The sequence below is a fragment of the Castor canadensis genome, chromosome 16 (genome assembly GCF_047511655.1).
Source record: "Castor canadensis chromosome 16, mCasCan1.hap1v2, whole genome shotgun sequence".
Taxonomy (NCBI): Eukaryota; Metazoa; Chordata; class Mammalia; order Rodentia; family Castoridae; genus Castor; species Castor canadensis.
The window spans coordinates 66,920,120-66,936,794 of record NC_133401.1 but is presented as its reverse complement, the minus strand read 5'-3'; the positions used below and the strand labels follow the sequence as shown (position 1 = coordinate 66,936,794).

The 16,675-nt window shown below is 37.7% G+C and overlaps 1 protein-coding gene across 2 annotated transcripts in view; it reads right to left on the bottom strand.

Annotated features, from left to right (window-relative positions):
* Nucleotides 1-241: 241 nt before the first annotated feature.
* The window catches only part of Canx (calnexin), a 29,219-nt gene continuing 12,785 nt past the window's right edge, over nt 242-16,675 (bottom strand). For both annotated transcript variants that reach the window (XM_020164214.2, XM_020164213.2), the window contains 14 exons: nt 15,558-15,734; nt 14,985-15,058; nt 14,547-14,605; nt 13,897-14,038; nt 13,355-13,436; nt 12,598-12,790; nt 11,547-11,736; nt 7,099-7,212; nt 6,691-6,847; nt 5,513-5,728; nt 4,704-4,823; nt 3,546-3,672; nt 3,312-3,391; nt 242-1,621 (listed from right to left, as the gene is read on the bottom strand). In XM_020164214.2, the coding sequence (XP_020019803.1) occupies nt 1,568-1,621; nt 3,312-3,391; nt 3,546-3,672; nt 4,704-4,823; nt 5,513-5,728; nt 6,691-6,847; nt 7,099-7,212; nt 11,547-11,736; nt 12,598-12,790; nt 13,355-13,436; nt 13,897-14,038; nt 14,547-14,605; nt 14,985-15,058; nt 15,558-15,731 (1,782 nt within the window). In that variant the 5' untranslated portion in view covers nt 15,732-15,734 and the 3' untranslated portion in view covers nt 242-1,567. The remainder of the gene's footprint in view (nt 1,622-3,311; nt 3,392-3,545; nt 3,673-4,703; nt 4,824-5,512; nt 5,729-6,690; nt 6,848-7,098; nt 7,213-11,546; nt 11,737-12,597; nt 12,791-13,354; nt 13,437-13,896; nt 14,039-14,546; nt 14,606-14,984; nt 15,059-15,557; nt 15,735-16,675) is intronic.

The following is a 16,675-nucleotide window of genomic DNA, read 5'->3' as shown; positions in this document are numbered from 1 at the left end:
AATATAAACACTGTGGAGTGTTTATATATTCAGTGCAAGGAACAGTATCTTCGGTATGACTGAAACGCCTCTTAAGAAAGAATAAGACTGAAACAACATCTGTTTCTGAATACATTTCAGTGTGGTATAATAATGATATTATACTATAGTGATGGGGGAAGAGGCTCTGATAGCACCCATCTGCATTCCACATGAAAAAAGCAGATCTAAAATTCACTTGAAAAAAATTCTTCAAGCCACATTAAAAAAAAAAATTGAACAGGACTGCTTTATTGTGTAAATTTAAGACACAACTGTTACATGAATTGCAAATGAAGTCTTAAAATACCCTACAAAAATCAGATAATTCATGCTATATGTCACTCTTCCCATAAATACTTTTAGCATGTGATCAATTACAGTCAATTCTGAATTGGCCCACCTCTGAATTAGACTTCTGAAGTCTTTACACAGAGAAAAGAAAATGGATAAAAATGAAAGTTTGTATTCTATCTTGTACTTTGACCCTGGAAAGGCGTGGGTCTGCTTAAAAAGAAACATACACAAAATCACAATAAGCTTTAACACTATGCAGAGCTTTATAATCATTTTCAGCAACGGACTGCAAGCTGCGCTGTGAAGAAAATGCATAGCAGGAGAAAGCTGGGGATGGGGGGATAGGTAAGGAAAACAGTATTAACACAGTGGAACAAGTGATGAACACATCTACTCTGGACCCCACCTGCCCTGTCCCATCCCATCCCTTAAAAAGCCACACACTCCAGGAGGCTGGAGCACAGACACTCCCTATGTGTCAAGTACAAATGCCTGAGTGCTGCATTAAACCACCTCCTCCACTAACTGCAAAAGCTGCCTTGAGAACTGAGCAGTTTGAAGGGCAACAGAACACACAAACTTTATGGTCTAACCAACATCAAGTGAAAAGGGTTTTTTTGTATGTCTATTTTTAATACAACTTAAATGGAACTTTTATATATAAAATTGGGCTTCCATTCAATCCGTCTCCCTCAATTCCTTAGGAGGAATTGAGTAATGGAAGTTATCAAAATGAGATTATAACCACAAATAACTTTACTTTAACATGATTATCAGTTTTAAGGGACATTTGAATGTTTTATAATACCAAACTTAAAAAAAATTGTTGTAAAAACTGCAATTCACCCTCCCCACCCCCAGCATTTCTAAATGTTGGTGTTATTCTGCATGGACAGATTAATATATTAAATTAAGCCAAGATTTTAGACTGACAAAAATTCTATCATTCTATTTAAAAAAAAAGTTTAAAAACAAAACAAAAATGCAAGTTAGTTGCTTCATGTTACATTTCACAACCATTATGTTAAATGTTTTCTTTTCTACAGAAACAGGGCCCTTTATGTCACAACTGCAATTATTTACTGCTAGATGTTTAAAATTACACAGACTAGTGTTCAGCTGGAACCTGTTGGTGGTGTCGTCTTGAGGTTTTCTGAGTTTCAACCTAAGATATGCCAGGCCCTCTCCTAGGACCACACTTGCAGGGAAGGGGAGGGATTAGGAAATCACAGATCAAGTTCTTAAGATTGTTTCACTCTCTTCGTGGCTTTCTGTTTCTTGGTGATCTGTTCAAAACTTCATCCTCCTATTGGTTGAAAAAAAGAAAAATTCACTATAACTGGTACATTTAAAAAGAAAACTTTACCAAATTTCTAAGAACAAGTAAGACTAAGAGCAAGCCATTTGAGGAAAAAAAAAGAAAGAGAAGAAAACACACAAAACACACTGCTTGTCACCCACAGTAGTAGCGGGAATATATGTATTCAGTTTGTACTTTTCTCAACCAAGTCCATAAACATTTTCTTTAAAAAGGATCAGACTCTCTACTTTTACATGTTACCTTGCTTAATCCTAAACAAACTACTTGCCTGTGGGCACGTTAGCTCCATTTTGATCCAAAATAAGATGGAAGACAATCTGTAGATTATAAACCCAGTGCTGTTTCTACTCTACCACAAATTCTTAAGATTGTCAATCACTAGCATTGTAAATGCTACCTTTACTTAATCCCAGGAGCAACATTTTTTATTAAATGAGACAGTCTGGGAGATGAAAAAGCATGTGAGATGTGGTCCCTACCTTTAGGACCTGCATTCTACTTAAGATAGAACACATTCATTAAAAACGCAAGGTAAAAACAGCACTGACCTTTATCAACAGGAAGGCAGAGCTAAGGCAGCTAGAAAAGAAACCTGAATAGTTTTGCACTATGAACCACACACAGAGGTACTGGAGAAAAGACAATGGTAAGCAAAGGTATGGACAGTTAAGTATTCTCTCTTGCATAACCCACAGAACCTAGATCCAGAAACCCTTCAACTACCCTTTTCTCCTATCAATCTCTTCAGAACTATCACAGCTTGTCTAGATTATTACAGGACCTCCTAATTGGTCTCTCCCTGACCTAGAGAAACCAGAGTGATCAGATCCTGTCAAATCTGTGCTCCAAAGCCCACAATGGCTGCCCATTATACTAGGAGGAAAAAGCCAAGTTCACATAATGGCCTGTGAAGCCCACCACATCTGGAGCCTTTGCCATCCTCCTTTCTCCACTCTTACTCACTACTGGCCATCCTGGCCGTTTGCACTACTGCTTTAGGCCTCATTACTGACTGAACTCTACCTAGAATGCTCTTCCCATAGACATCCTAACAGAAAAGTCCTTTTGTCTCATTCAAGTCTTTGCTCAAATGTCATCTTTCCAATCAGGTCTTTGATACTGTAACCCACCCCACCTCCAGCACTTCTGCTACCATTTCCCATCCTAACTTCTCATAGCTCATCTAATATAGTGTCATTCCTTCTAAATGTCTAGTGCTTATTATCTAGCTTCCCCTACTAGAATTTAAGCCCCCCAAAGGCAGGGTTATCTTTGAATGCCTGCTACATAATGGGCACTCAACAAATAGTTAAGTGAATGAATGAACCCATGAGTAGGGACAAAGTTAGGATACAGTAATTTGTGCAGAAAATACTTTTGAGGAGAGGTAGACAGATAGATAACACTCTCATCTTAGAATGCATCTATTATATTGCCCCCGACACTTCTGCTTATCTCAGAAAACCATGTTCAGCACAGAAAAATACTTTTGAGAATCAGATGTAGCTTAAAATTATCTAATGAAATGCTGACCTGTACCATTAAGATCCTACTTTCACAAATTTTTTTTACTGCCACAGCTATTGTAAATTACCCTATGAAAATATCCCCTTTACTTAAAATGTACTTTCAATTTAGTTGTGTGAAATAAAAAAGGTATTACCCCTTCTTTTACCTCTGCTTTAGGTTTCCTATCATCCTCCTCTTGACTGACAGTACCACCATCTTCTTCAGCATCACTTTTTTGTTTCTCTTCTAAGACAGAAATGAAACAACTGAGTAAAACTTTACACTTGACTTTGGTGACAATTAGTGTCATCTAAACCTGCATTGCAAGTTGTTTATCAGGGTTTAAAACAACATCTCGGTCTCTTCATTTAAAGCAGATTTTGAGGGGACTACTTCTTACCAAGTTTTTCTTCACCTTCTTCCTCCTCATCTCCCTTATCCTTATCCTCCTCCTTTTCCTCTTCTTCTTCCTTCACATCTGGTTGGGGAGCATCTGTTTTCTTGTACTCCATAGCAGTGGGCTGTTTCTGAAATGTTCCCCAAAATATAACTTTGCTCACATTTTCATGTATTACATTATCATATAATCACTGAACACCTCTGGGCAAAGTTCTGTACCAGGCTGTATATGGGGCAGATTTATAGAAAGATGTAACTCCTATCTCAGAGAGGTTTCTCTTCATGAGTACATGTGTGGTAGGTAGAAGAAACAGTAAGAACAAAGGGTCAGGTGGGAAAGTTCAGGTCTAGCATGTCAAGTTGACTTAGGCACAGAAATAGTGATGGCATAAGGCTGAAAAGAGAACTCTGGATCTGGTTACAAAGTGCTATGAATGCCAAGTGAAGCATAATCCTCAACAGAAGCAGAGAGCTTTCTACGAGGGCTAAACAAGAAAAACAATGAGGCTGTGGAACCCTACATGTATTGTTTTTGACTGGGTGGGGGCAGTAAGGGAGAAAACGATAATGAGAAATCAAAGGTGAAATTACAAAGTAGAACTGAAACAGCAATGCCAAGAGGAAACAAAAGTTTGTGCCCAGATGGCTGATTTTATATCTAAGTTGTTATTCTTTTTTCTTAGAAAGTTGCCACCAGGGGAGGGGGTGAATTGAAGTATCACATATTTGATATACTGTAAAAATTTTTGTAAATGCTACAATGTACCCCTATCTAGAACAATTTAAAAATTGGAAAAAATTGCAACAAATTTTGAGTAACAGAGTAAGTTAAATAATAGTGACAACAGAGGGACATAAATCCTACTCCTATCTGGACAAAATAAGTGGCCACCAAATAGTAGTGAATGTTTTAGAAGTCAACACAAAATGGGGCCCAGTCATTATGTAGCTGCTACAAAGAAAACCTCACTGATATAGTTTATTTTCTTTAACCTTTTTTTTGTGTGTGTGTGGGGGGGTGGGGGCGGAGGGGGTTTGAATTCAGGGCCTCATGCTTGCAAGGCAGGCTCTCTACCACTTGAGCTAGTCTACCAGCCCTATTTTAGTTATTTTTAACATCACAAATTCTTTCTAAGTGGTTCCAAAAAACCATTCCTACCTTTCCAGAACAGCAGAAGAGGATAACAAGGAACACAGGCAGAGCTACAGTCAAAATGTAGACCACCCAGAGCCATGGGCGCTCCTCAGCTGCCTCCAGCATCTGCCCCACTACACCTGGCTGAAAGACAAGATAGCAATGATGCAAAATACTGGCTTCTGACACCAAAAACAAGTTGTTCTGCTTGTCCAACTATTCAGTAACAGCATGGCACTACTTAGGCTCCTCCTTTTAAGAAGGGGTCAAGCTAAGATTTTCATATAATGTAAAAGGGAAATTAGAATTTCTTAATTTTAGTATCTCAGTCACATCACTAGTTGTTTGAAAATTGTGTACACAGGATAAACAAAGATTCTTTAAGAGCATACCCTAAATAATAAATTGAGACATATATGTTAAACGTAGGAAAAGATGTTCAATTTCACTCAGAATAAAAGAAATGAAAACTGAGTGGAGGTGCAAGCATGCAATCCTGGAAGTACGTCATGAAGAAGGGTGGTCTCTGGGTAGTGTCAATTTAATAACTCTCTGGTTAGGGTCTGTTTAAAAAAAATGAAGGCTGTCTTATAAACTCTTGTGGCAAACACCCTGCACATAACACAAAAAGAGTCTAAAGTCACTACATCAGACTAATGAAATCCTGTCCAAAACTCCAGTATTTTGTCTTTAGCAGGCATATATAGCTATACTTTCTTGTGACACTATTTCCCAAATAATGGAAAAGACAAACACTAAGAGGGCTTTTCACAAACTTTTGTAGTTACCTATAGTAGCAGATATGAATGCACTGGAAATGAGCAAGCACAAACCTCAGCAGCCCCGTCGGCAGCTTTCTTCAGGCCCCATCCATCACTGGCCCAATCGTCAACAACTCTTCGATCTCCACTAATGATAAAGTTGTCAAAAAAAATGTCAGAAGTCATGGACCACAGCTCTAAACCAATAGCACTAAAAGGAGTCATTCTGAAAGGTTCTAGATCTTCAAAAAAGTCTGGATTTGGTATTTTCCTGGGTTTCCAGATTCCCTAAAAAATAAATAAATAAATAAATTTTTTTGAGAAATTTACTTCAGATGATGATCAACAAAAAAACAACTATTTTGATGATTCTGCATCATCAAGGAAGTGATGATTTTTTATATACTGTTTCTTGGATTTCTAATATTCATGACCTTTTCCAAACTAATGCCTTGTTAGAAAAACTTACTACAGAAATCAGACATATACAAAGATGATTTACTGCTACACAGACTCTAAAAGCAAAAATGGCAATTCAGTACATGGCCACTAAAGAACAGCTAAATGGCAATTATTGAGTGAAAATTTTCATTTTATCTTAACTGTTTAAGTGCACAATTAAATACATTTTACAACAGAAAACCATACACCTATTGTATGCATGGATAGGCATATACCGTAAATCTTAAAAGTCTGACAAAGGAGAAATCAATGATTATAAATAGTTCTATTGGTTAGAAACAGAAAAGAGCAAACTCTAGTATCGCAAAAACAAACAAAAAGCAAAACAACAAGAAACCCAGAAAAGAGGTCTGAGTGAGTACACTTCCACAGCAAATGTGGCGCTCCCTAACTCCACTACAGGCATGCTCATCATCTCATGTGAGCCTGTGTTTCACAGATGAAGACATTGAGGCCAAGAAGTGAGCAGACTTGACATATCAAGGTGCCAACCCCTATCACAGTCCCTTATACTCTATGTCACAAAGAGGGCAATCTTAAAATCTAGATCCTAAGGCTGCCATCTGACAGGTACTGAGATAACAAACTCTCCATTTCTCCTCTCTTTACCATAAATCACAAAGCAATTCTACATTTGGTGTTGTAACATTTAACTCACAAACTTTACTTTCTGCTCTCTATTCAACAGTTTGAAAATAGTGGCCACCTGGCAGTCCCACTACAGATAAAAACTTCTATCTAGATACACACAGATTAATGAAAGCACTTAACTATCAAAAGGCACAAACCTGGTAGTTAGGATTGTCAATCATGGGAGGCTTCCATTTGCCCTTATAATTGGGGTTGTCAATCATAGGTCGCTGCCAGACACCACACCCAGGAGCTGACTCACATTTAGGGTTGGCAATCTGAGGAGCCTCCCATTCTCCATCCATGTCCTCATCCCTGTGGAAATGTAAACAACAAATTACAAATAAGATGCAGAACTATGAACATCCAGCCAGTCCAGCACTCCTGAGACCTGCGTAATACTACAGAACACCATCTTCTCTTATTTCTCACATCCAGTAACAAATAATGAAATACAATTAAAACTGTAGAGCTCTCTCCTTAAGTTCAGGTACTTGGCTGTATATAAGTATTAAGTTTACTTTAGTAACAAAATAATAAAAATAAACACTAACTCAAATTCTTACCAATCCTCTGGCTTCTCTGCATCTGGATCAGGTATATACTCAGGCTCGTCATCCAACCAGCCTGCAGGTTTTGTGGCCTCTTCATCTGGAATCTTAGCAGGAGCATCTTCATCCCTTAAACACAGAAGCACCAGTTATGACAGCACTGGCCAGAGAATCACAGTGTACTGTCACTCTGTGCAACTGAAACAGCAGCCCAAAAATATTTAGGTCCTAATATCAAAATTTAAAATAATTCCTCCTAGAAAGTATTTGTAAATCATATTTCTGAAAAGGGCCTACTATCCATAATAAGGAATTTTTACAATTCAGCAAAAAAGACAACTCAAAATTATTTGAGTAGACATTTCTCCAAAGGAACTACAAATAACCAAAAATGAGTATCACATGAAAAGATACTTAACACACATCAGTAGTATCATAAAATATAACATCTGTGAAGGCAGAGGATATAAGGATATGTATTAAAAGCTGTTGAAAAAGGAGGGGTGGGAGGTAAAGGAGTAAGGGAGAGTAATGGAAGGGGCTGAATGGGCTAAAATAAAGTATACCCATGGTGGGGATAGAGAAACTCTTTTGAACATCAACTTGAATATTAATAATGAAAGACATGACTGTAAAATAGGTACAGTGTGTCTGGGGATGTACTAGTGGGACCAGAGAGGGTGAATTAAGGAGATTAAGGTAAAGGTATATATAGTTGATGGACCTCATATGCTATATAACAAACCTCTTTCAATTGCTTTAAATGGGGCAGGGAGGGAACAGATGGGGTGAGAAGATGGGGATGATCTAACCAACGTACAATAAGCTTAATTGGAACTGTCATTATTAATTCCTGCCCCCCCCCAGGTAAAACAAATATATATAATAAAAAATTTTTATAATAATAATAAAAAAGAAAAGCTACTCAACATAATTAGCCATCAGGGAACTGCAAATCAAAACCACATGGAATGCCTACAATAAAAAAGACTGATAGGGGGATAAGGGAGGGGGTGGGAGAAGGGGGGAGAAATGACCCAAACAGTGTATGCACATATGAATTAAAAAAAAAAAAAAAAAGACTGATAAAACTGGGCACTGGTGGCTCACGCCTATAATCCTAGCTACTCAGGAGGCAGAGATCAGGAGGCTCGAGGTTCAAAGCCAGCCAGGACAAACAGTTCTGTGAGACCCTATCTCAAAAAAAAACATTCACAAAAAAGGGCTGGTGGAGTGGCTCAAGTTGTAGGCCCTGAGTTCAAACCCTAGTACCGCAAAAAAAGAAAAAAAAAACAACCAAGGGTTGGTGAGGAAGATATGAAGAAACTGGAAGTCTTATTCACTGCTGGCAGAAAAATTAAATGGTGCAACTACTTTGGAAAAGTTTTGATAGTTCTTCAAAAAAAATTAGTTACCATATGACCCAACAATTCCATTTTTAGACATCTACCCAAGAGAAGTGAAAGTACATATCCAAACAAAACCCAGTATGTGAACAGTCATAAGTACATTATTCATAATCACAATAAAAAAGGGGTAACAACCTAAATGTCCATCAACTACCAAAGGATAATTAAAATATATTATCTACATAATGAAATATTCAGTTATAAAAAGGAATGAGTTATGTGTACATGTTTCAACAAAGATGAACCTTAAAAACATTTATGTTAACATTTCATCTGCCTGAAATAAGACACATATCCCATACTACTCTCTTTACATGAAATATCCAGAATGGGAAAATCCACAGAGCAGGTTAGCAGTTGCCAGGAGCTGTGGCAAGGGGACTAAGTATATGGGGGGTGATAAACATACTTTTAAAATTAGTCTGGGCACTGGGGACTCAAGCCTGTAATTATAACTGTTCCAGAGGCAGGGATCAGGAGGATCTTGGTTTGAAGCAAGCCTGGGTAAATAGTTTTTGAAAATACAACACAAAACTGGGCTGGTGGAATGGCTCAAGTGGTAGAACCTAGCTAGCATGAGGCCCTAAGTTCAAAACCCTAGTACCACCAAAAAAATAAAATTAGACAGTCGTGATAATTGCATAACATTGGAATACAATAAAGACCACTGTTTGTATACCTGAAAAAATTACTCCTAAGATAAAAGTTAATCGAAAGTACCCATTTCAAAGTTTTATGCAGTTGCTGTAAGATAATATCACTTTAATTGATAACCAGAGATATCCTCTATCCTTGGCAAGACTGTATTGCTGGGGATTGAACACAAAGCCTCATTGCACTCACTGAGCAATAACAGTACCAGGTAATTTGTTTGCGGAACTGGGGTTGAGCTCAGGGCTTTGCACTTGCAAAGCAGGCGCTCTACCACTTGAGCCACACCTCCAGTCCATTTTACTCTGGTTATTTTGGAGATGGGGGAGTCTCTTGAACTATTTGCCCAGGCTGGCCTCAAACTTCCAATCCTCCTGACTTAGGCCTCCTAAACAGCTAAGATTACAGACATGAGCCACCAGCACCTAGCCCAGGTTTTCCTGAACTGTTTTTTGTTTTTTTTTTTTGTGACTGAGATTTGAACTTGGCCTCAATTGCTGGGCAGATGCTGCAACCACTTAAGTTACCCCTGCCAGTCCAAGTTTTAAAGTGTATGAGAACCTCAAGAATGTCTTTCAACTGATCTTTTTTTTTTTTTAATCCAACATTTCCTCCCATCTATCCCTAGAACAAAACAGCTAGTTAGGGAACACAATACTGAACAAATCTGACTCTAAATCTAACACCATATACACAAATAAACCACATTTATACTAGTGCTTCATAAAAGTTCAGATACATTTAACATTTTTTTTTTAAAGTAGTACTGGATTTTGAACTCAGGACCTTGAAATTGCTAGGCAGGCACTCATCACTTGAGCCACTCCATCAGTCCTTTCTGCGTTGATTATTTCTGAGATAGGGTTTCTATTTATGCTCCAACCAGCGTGAACTGCGATTCTGTGATTTGTGTTTACCTGTGTTGCTGAGATGACAGATACATGCCATCACATCCAGGCATTAGTTGAAATGGGGTCTCAGAGACTTTATGCTTGGACTGACCTGAACTGTGGTCTTCCCAATCTCTACCTTCTGAGTTGCTGGACTACAAGATTGAGTCCCTCTGCCTGGTCCATATATCTTAACTTTCAAGAAGGAAAAGATCAACTAGAATTTAATTGCTAAGTACAGGATACTCAGCAAAGTATTTTTATTTTATTTTAAAAATGGTAAGACCTGCTTTTTTATTATTTCTTTGCTCTTCTGACATTTCTGCAAGTTACTAAATTGGAGTTCAAATGTGGCCGTATGAGAACATGACCCCACTTGTCTTATTTTTCATCATTCTCCCACTTTCACCCTACACAAAAGACAATGTAATAGTTTATTTCTCTCATCCATGTTAAACTCATGCATGCATGAGCTGCTCTACTTCAGCACATGTTCTTCTTCAACTAGGAATGCTTTTTCCATCTCTACCACTTAGTTAAATCCCACCGAGCTTTCAGATCTCAATTTGCTTTACCCTAAGCAACCATGCCTGGTACACTGGTGATCTTCTCCTAGCCTATTTACCACTCTACAAACTAATGGTACTTACCTGTGTCACAACTGGACTGGGAACTCTGTGTATTGAAACAGTGTTCTTGGAGCTCTGTATTATCCCATCCCCCACACAGCAGAGATCATAGAATATTGATTAGGTAAAACATTTTTTTCCAAATTAAAATTTAACATTTGAAGGCTTTAGCTTTAAATGTGAATTCAGACACAGTGGAGGGGCTGAGGGTGTAGCTCAGTGGCTGAACACATGCTTAGCATGCATAAAGCCTTGAGTTCAATCCCTAGCACCAAAAAAAGGAGTAACAACCAAAACAACAACAAAGAGCACTTGAATGGCTGGGACAAAAGAATGTCACCAACTAACTGTATCACAAAAGACAAACTATATCACTGATTTTGCATTTTATGGTTTATAAGATCCTGTGTGACAATCTAGATTATCACTATTGGCCCCTTTTCAGCTATAGTAATCTAATTTTCTCCTGCAGATTGATGGCATCATAGATTTTTCTTTTTCTTTTTTTTTTAAACAGTACTGGGGTTTGAACTGAGGCCTACACTACTCCACCAGCCCTTTTTTTGTGATGGGTTTTTTCAAGATAGGGTCTCACGAACTATTTGCCCAGGATGGCTTTGAACAGTGATTGTCCTGATCTCTGCCTCCTGAGTAGCTAGGATTACAGGTGTAAGCCACCAGTGCTCAACTCCTTTCTTTCAAGACAGGCCCGCTAGGCTGGGGTAAACTCTTGTTCCTCCTGCCTCAGCCTGAGACATGAACCATCTCTCCCAGTTTGCATCACAGAACATTTAAATGATCAGATCTCATTCAATCAGCATTTGGATGCTTAAGCCATGTGGAAGATACTCCCTTATACTCAAAGGTAAGTCCCCAAGTCTCACCAGTCATCTGGCTTGACAGCATCTGGATCTGGTATTTTGGGTCTTTCATCCCAGTCTTCAGGCTTCCGGTCTTCTGGGTCCTCAATTTCACGTGATGGATTTACAGCAGGGGTCATGTCATTTAGTAGATTTCCACTGTTCACAACAGATTGGTCAACTAGTATTTCAAAACTATTATCTGGATTCAAAACTGAAAAAAATACAATTAAAAGCAGTTAATTAACCACTCATTTCCAAACTCCCTTCATCACTATGTCACAACTTCTAACAGAAAGCACCACTGTGGAAGCATCAAGCAAAGAGCTCAGGCACTAGAATCAATAATGCCTGGTTTGGGGGCATAGGACAAGATAACCCACAGATTTTTATTTGTAAAATGTAAATGTCATTTCCTCAGGTTTATAGGAATCAGAACAAAGGATGGTTTAAAATTGTGCTGGGGATTAAACCCAGGGCATTGTACATGTTAGGCAAATGTGCTGAACTACATCCCTAGCCAGACAGGTAAAATTTGTAACACAAGTTAGGTATGAAGGTGTACAACTTCTAGCACTTGAGAAGCAGAGGCAACAACAACAAAATCAAACACGCACAAAAGAAATTAAACAACAAAGAACTAGTCATGTGAGTTGATGCATCTTAGTAGTTGGGAGGCTGAAGCAGGAAAATCAAAGAGCTCAAGGTCATCCTGGGTTATATGGTGAGATCCCATCTCACAAACAGAAATAAAAGACAAAGCAAAAAACAAAAAAACACCAAGACATCATTTATGGACACTAAAGAAATCAAAAACCTACATAAACTGATTTGACACAAAAGCACCAGTCAACAGTTTTTTTTTTTTTTTAGTTCATTTCTGGATTTTTTGTTTGTTTATTGACAGTACCAGGGTTTAAACTCAGGACTACATACTTATTAGGCAGGTTTCTACCGCTTGAGCCATGCCCGCAGCTCTCAAAGACTGTTCTTAATCTCCAGGTATACAATCTCTACATTAAACATATGACAACCCGTAAAACCTTAAAATACCCAAACTACTGTTTTTTCTTACTTAATGTGTAAAGATGTGTTTTCTTATCAGTAAAATAAGTCTTCAGATCTGCATCTGGCCTCTTAGCGTGCTTTTCTTCATATACACCCGTCTTGGGGTTTTTGTGGCGGAAGATGAAGTGCAATTTATAGTCTTCTCCACATTTATCTGGACCAAACATAATTGTATATGGGGTCTTGTCGTGGAACTGATCCTTTAAAACAAAGATGGATTATTTTAGGTAACTCAAGTCAAAGAGTTCAAAATTAACCTTTCAAAAGTGTATGACACTTCCTCTTATAAACCTCCAAACAAATTAGTCACAGTTAAAGAAAAGCTGATTCCTTCATAGGGTTTGTTTGAAAAGGAATAAGCAATCATCAGAAAATTTAAAATACTGTATTTATGTGGTTTAGAAAAACAAAGTAATACATATATTTAGTTACCGGATCTTTCATAAAACAAACTTGCTAAAACCAAAAAATAGGTCAGTAACTAGAGATCACATACAGTTGGTAATTGTTTGAAAAGTTGTATTTTAAGTAAAAAGCACTGTAGTGGCAAAGTCAGTATTTTCAACCCTCCAAAAGGTTAACAGCAGTGGAGTAGACTTTTATTTTCATAGGTCTTACAAAACCTTCTTTTGTTTCTCTCTCTCTCTCTCTCATCTCTCATTCACATGCTAGGCATGCATTGGGCCACTGAGCTACATTCCAAGCCCTAAGACTCGTAAATAATTTGTGTGTGGCTAGCTACATCAACAAACAGAAGTACCTACCAGGTTGAGTTCTGGTGTTTTGGAAAGCAGTTTCACATAGGCACCACCACATTCTATTCCATTTTGGAAATTAACCTCATACCTAATTTCAGAAAGAAAAGCAAAAAAACTACATGACATTTTGAAAGAGCAAATCTTGTTATTTCTTTCCCCCATGCTGGTCGTTAAATTTTGTCATAGGTCATATGCTTATCTTTAAGAAAGACTCCATCTTCTATTCTTTTGCATGGCTACACAATCCCACAAAAATATTTAAGTAAAACAAAATTAAACCTTAATTCAGATTCCCAGTAAATATTTCTTGCAAAATCCAGATGTTCATTTACTATGAGAAGGATGAATAGCCAATGTGCTCCAAAATAATGTTGAGCAGTTAAAAAAAAAAAACAAAAAATTAATATCACGATGTTTAAATTCACATCCAAATTCTAATGTAATTTATATAATCTCTCTCTTTTTTTTTTTACATAGAGTAATAGCTTTATAATGTTTTCTGTTATTACCCTGCTAGGAAGCTTTTATCAAACAAGCATTTCACTTACTGAACAATGAGGGGCTTGGTATCAAATAGGAAGGGCTTGTTCAGTTTAGCGGAGATGGCGTGATGCTTGGCCCGAGACATCAGTACGAGTCCTTTATCGCCGGGAAGCTTTGTTTCCTTCATTTCATCTACCTCCCACTTTCCTACAAGACAACACAAAAGAGCTTTCTACCCTTTAACTACACCTTCTGGAGGTCTTTTAAACATAACCAACCAAGGAATTTTTAACATATTCCTTTGATCTATTGAGAGTTGGGCTATTAATATGAAGCACACATATTTGCTAAATAGGATAGTTTTTAAAAATAAACTGTAGCATACTCATTACATCAATGCCTAGAAAAGAACTAACATACAGCAGCACAGGTGATTAAATAGGTCTAATCCTATCACATAAGGGAACACAAAAAAGATGGCACAACAGTTCTCAAGGAAAAAATCTTTAATCATAGCTTCTTTTAAACAAGCCTTAAGGGCTGATGGAACAGGTCAAGCAGTAGAGCCCAAGCCTCATAAGCATGAGGTCCTGAGTTCAAATCCCAATACCACCAAAACAAAGAAACAAAACATATAAACAAGCCTTAAAAGATGCCATGGAGACAACACGTCTCCTTAATCTGATATTATATCTAAACCAAATGGAATTCTTACCATCATATTTGGCAATTTCATCATCAGTGTCATCTTTCTTGGCTTTGGATAAAATCCACCTGTAGTTAAGACAAACCCGAAAATTAAGATTCAAATAACAGTTGATCTGTGAAGAGAAACAATGTAAACACTCATAAAAGCAGCACCTATTCTGCTCCTTACCCTACTTAACCACTTTGCTTTCAACATTTAAGTCTGTCACACAATTAATGATAAAACATCATATTCAACTCACAAACAGTAAGAAAAAGTACCAAAACTGAGATTATTCTTTTAAGACTCAAGAGAAAAAGCTTTACCAAACAAAATTTAGGGTAGAGGGTGAACAATGGAGATACAAAGGCTAGAATGTCACTAGATAAAGTGACATCCAAAAGGGATCTATCTTATTTACATGATGTTCACCTATAATAGTTTTCTCCATAGAAAAATACTTACCCTGACAGAGATCCTCTGTCAAATGAATCTGCAAAATAAACTTCTCCTGTTGGAACTGGAGCTTTGTAGGTAACCTATGTTAAAAACATAAAAGTGAATTAAGAACTGAAATTTTAGCTGGGCATAGTAGCTCATGTCTGCAAATCCTAGCACTGAGGATGCTGAGACAGGATAGTCACAAGTTCCAGGCCATCCTGGGACTACATAGTGAGACCACGTCTCAAAAAACTTTTTCAGCAAATTCTTTTCTTAGAACTTATTTTCTTGGCTTGCCAACTGTCACAAAACTCTCATAACAGGCCCTTGAATTCAATCCATACAGATCTTTGGCAATATATAACAAAGGCTGCCAGAAAGATCAGTAACAATTTTAGTTAACTTCTTTTCCTTTGAAAAGGATCCAGTTCGTCCTTGTATTTGTTATTTTTGAAAATATTCTTAGTGCTGGGGATCAAACTCAGAGCCTTACACATGCCAGCCAAGCACTCTACCACTGAACTACACCCCCAACCTCTATCTTCATAATTATTTTACCAAGAGGTAAAAAGAATAGATTCAAAAAGCACTTCAAACCTTTGGAGATGGGGGAGTGCTGGTATCTGGTTTTGATTTCGAATCTTCTACCTCTTCAATGACATCATCGAGATCATCCTCAATATCAATCATATCATCATCATGTCCCTCATGAGCCTGAATGATGGCAGTTCCAAGGGCAAGTAACATACACAGTAACCACTTCCCTTCCATGATCTACATATAAAAAGAATAAAATAAGTAAAATGTGCTGGCTCCTATTCTAAAAATTTCATAAAGACCACTAACCTCTCCCACTTTCCTTTTTTAAAACTAAAGCTTTCAGCTGGGCACCAGTGGCTCACTCCTATAATCCTAGCTACTTGGGAGGCAGAGATCAGGAGGATCATGGTTTGCAGCCAGTCCCAGGTAATTAATTCCCAAGACCCTATCTCAAAAATATGTAACACAAAACAGGCCTGGCGAAGTGGCTTAAGTGGTAAAGAGCACCTGCCTAGCAAGTGTGAGGCCCTGAGTTCAAACTCCAGTGCTATAAAAAACAAAAAAAACAAAACAAAACTAAGGCTTTCAAATCAAAGAACTAAACTTTACTTTACTTCATCCTATAGATAAGGAAAGTGAATCCAGAGAAATTAAGGGGTTTTCCTAAAACCAGATAGTTAAAAGATGCAATTTCAAGCTTGGTATGGTGGCTCACACCTGTAATCCTAGTTACTTGGGAGGCTGAGATGGGGAGGATCCTGGTTGGGGGGAAGGCTAGGGAAGGAGTTTGTGAGATCCCATCTCAACTAATGAAAAAGCTGGGCACAGGCACCTCACCCCACCAAGGTTGTAAAGCATAAAACAGGAGGAACAAGGTCCATGCCTGCCTAAGCAAAACATGAGACACTATCTCCAAAATAACCAGAGCAAAAACTTTTATCAAGTGATAAAGCACCTGCCTAGCAAACGTGATGCCCTGAATTCAAACTCCAATACCTCAAAAAAAAAAAAAAAAAAAAAAAATTCAAGAAAATTTCAAAACAATACTCAAACATTGCCGTTGTGCTCCTACATTGTATGTTTCAAAACATTGTACTCATACATTGCCAACTAACCGCTTGCATTTGTAAATTGTTTCACAATGGACTTAAAAGACCTTTCGCATACTAATTTAC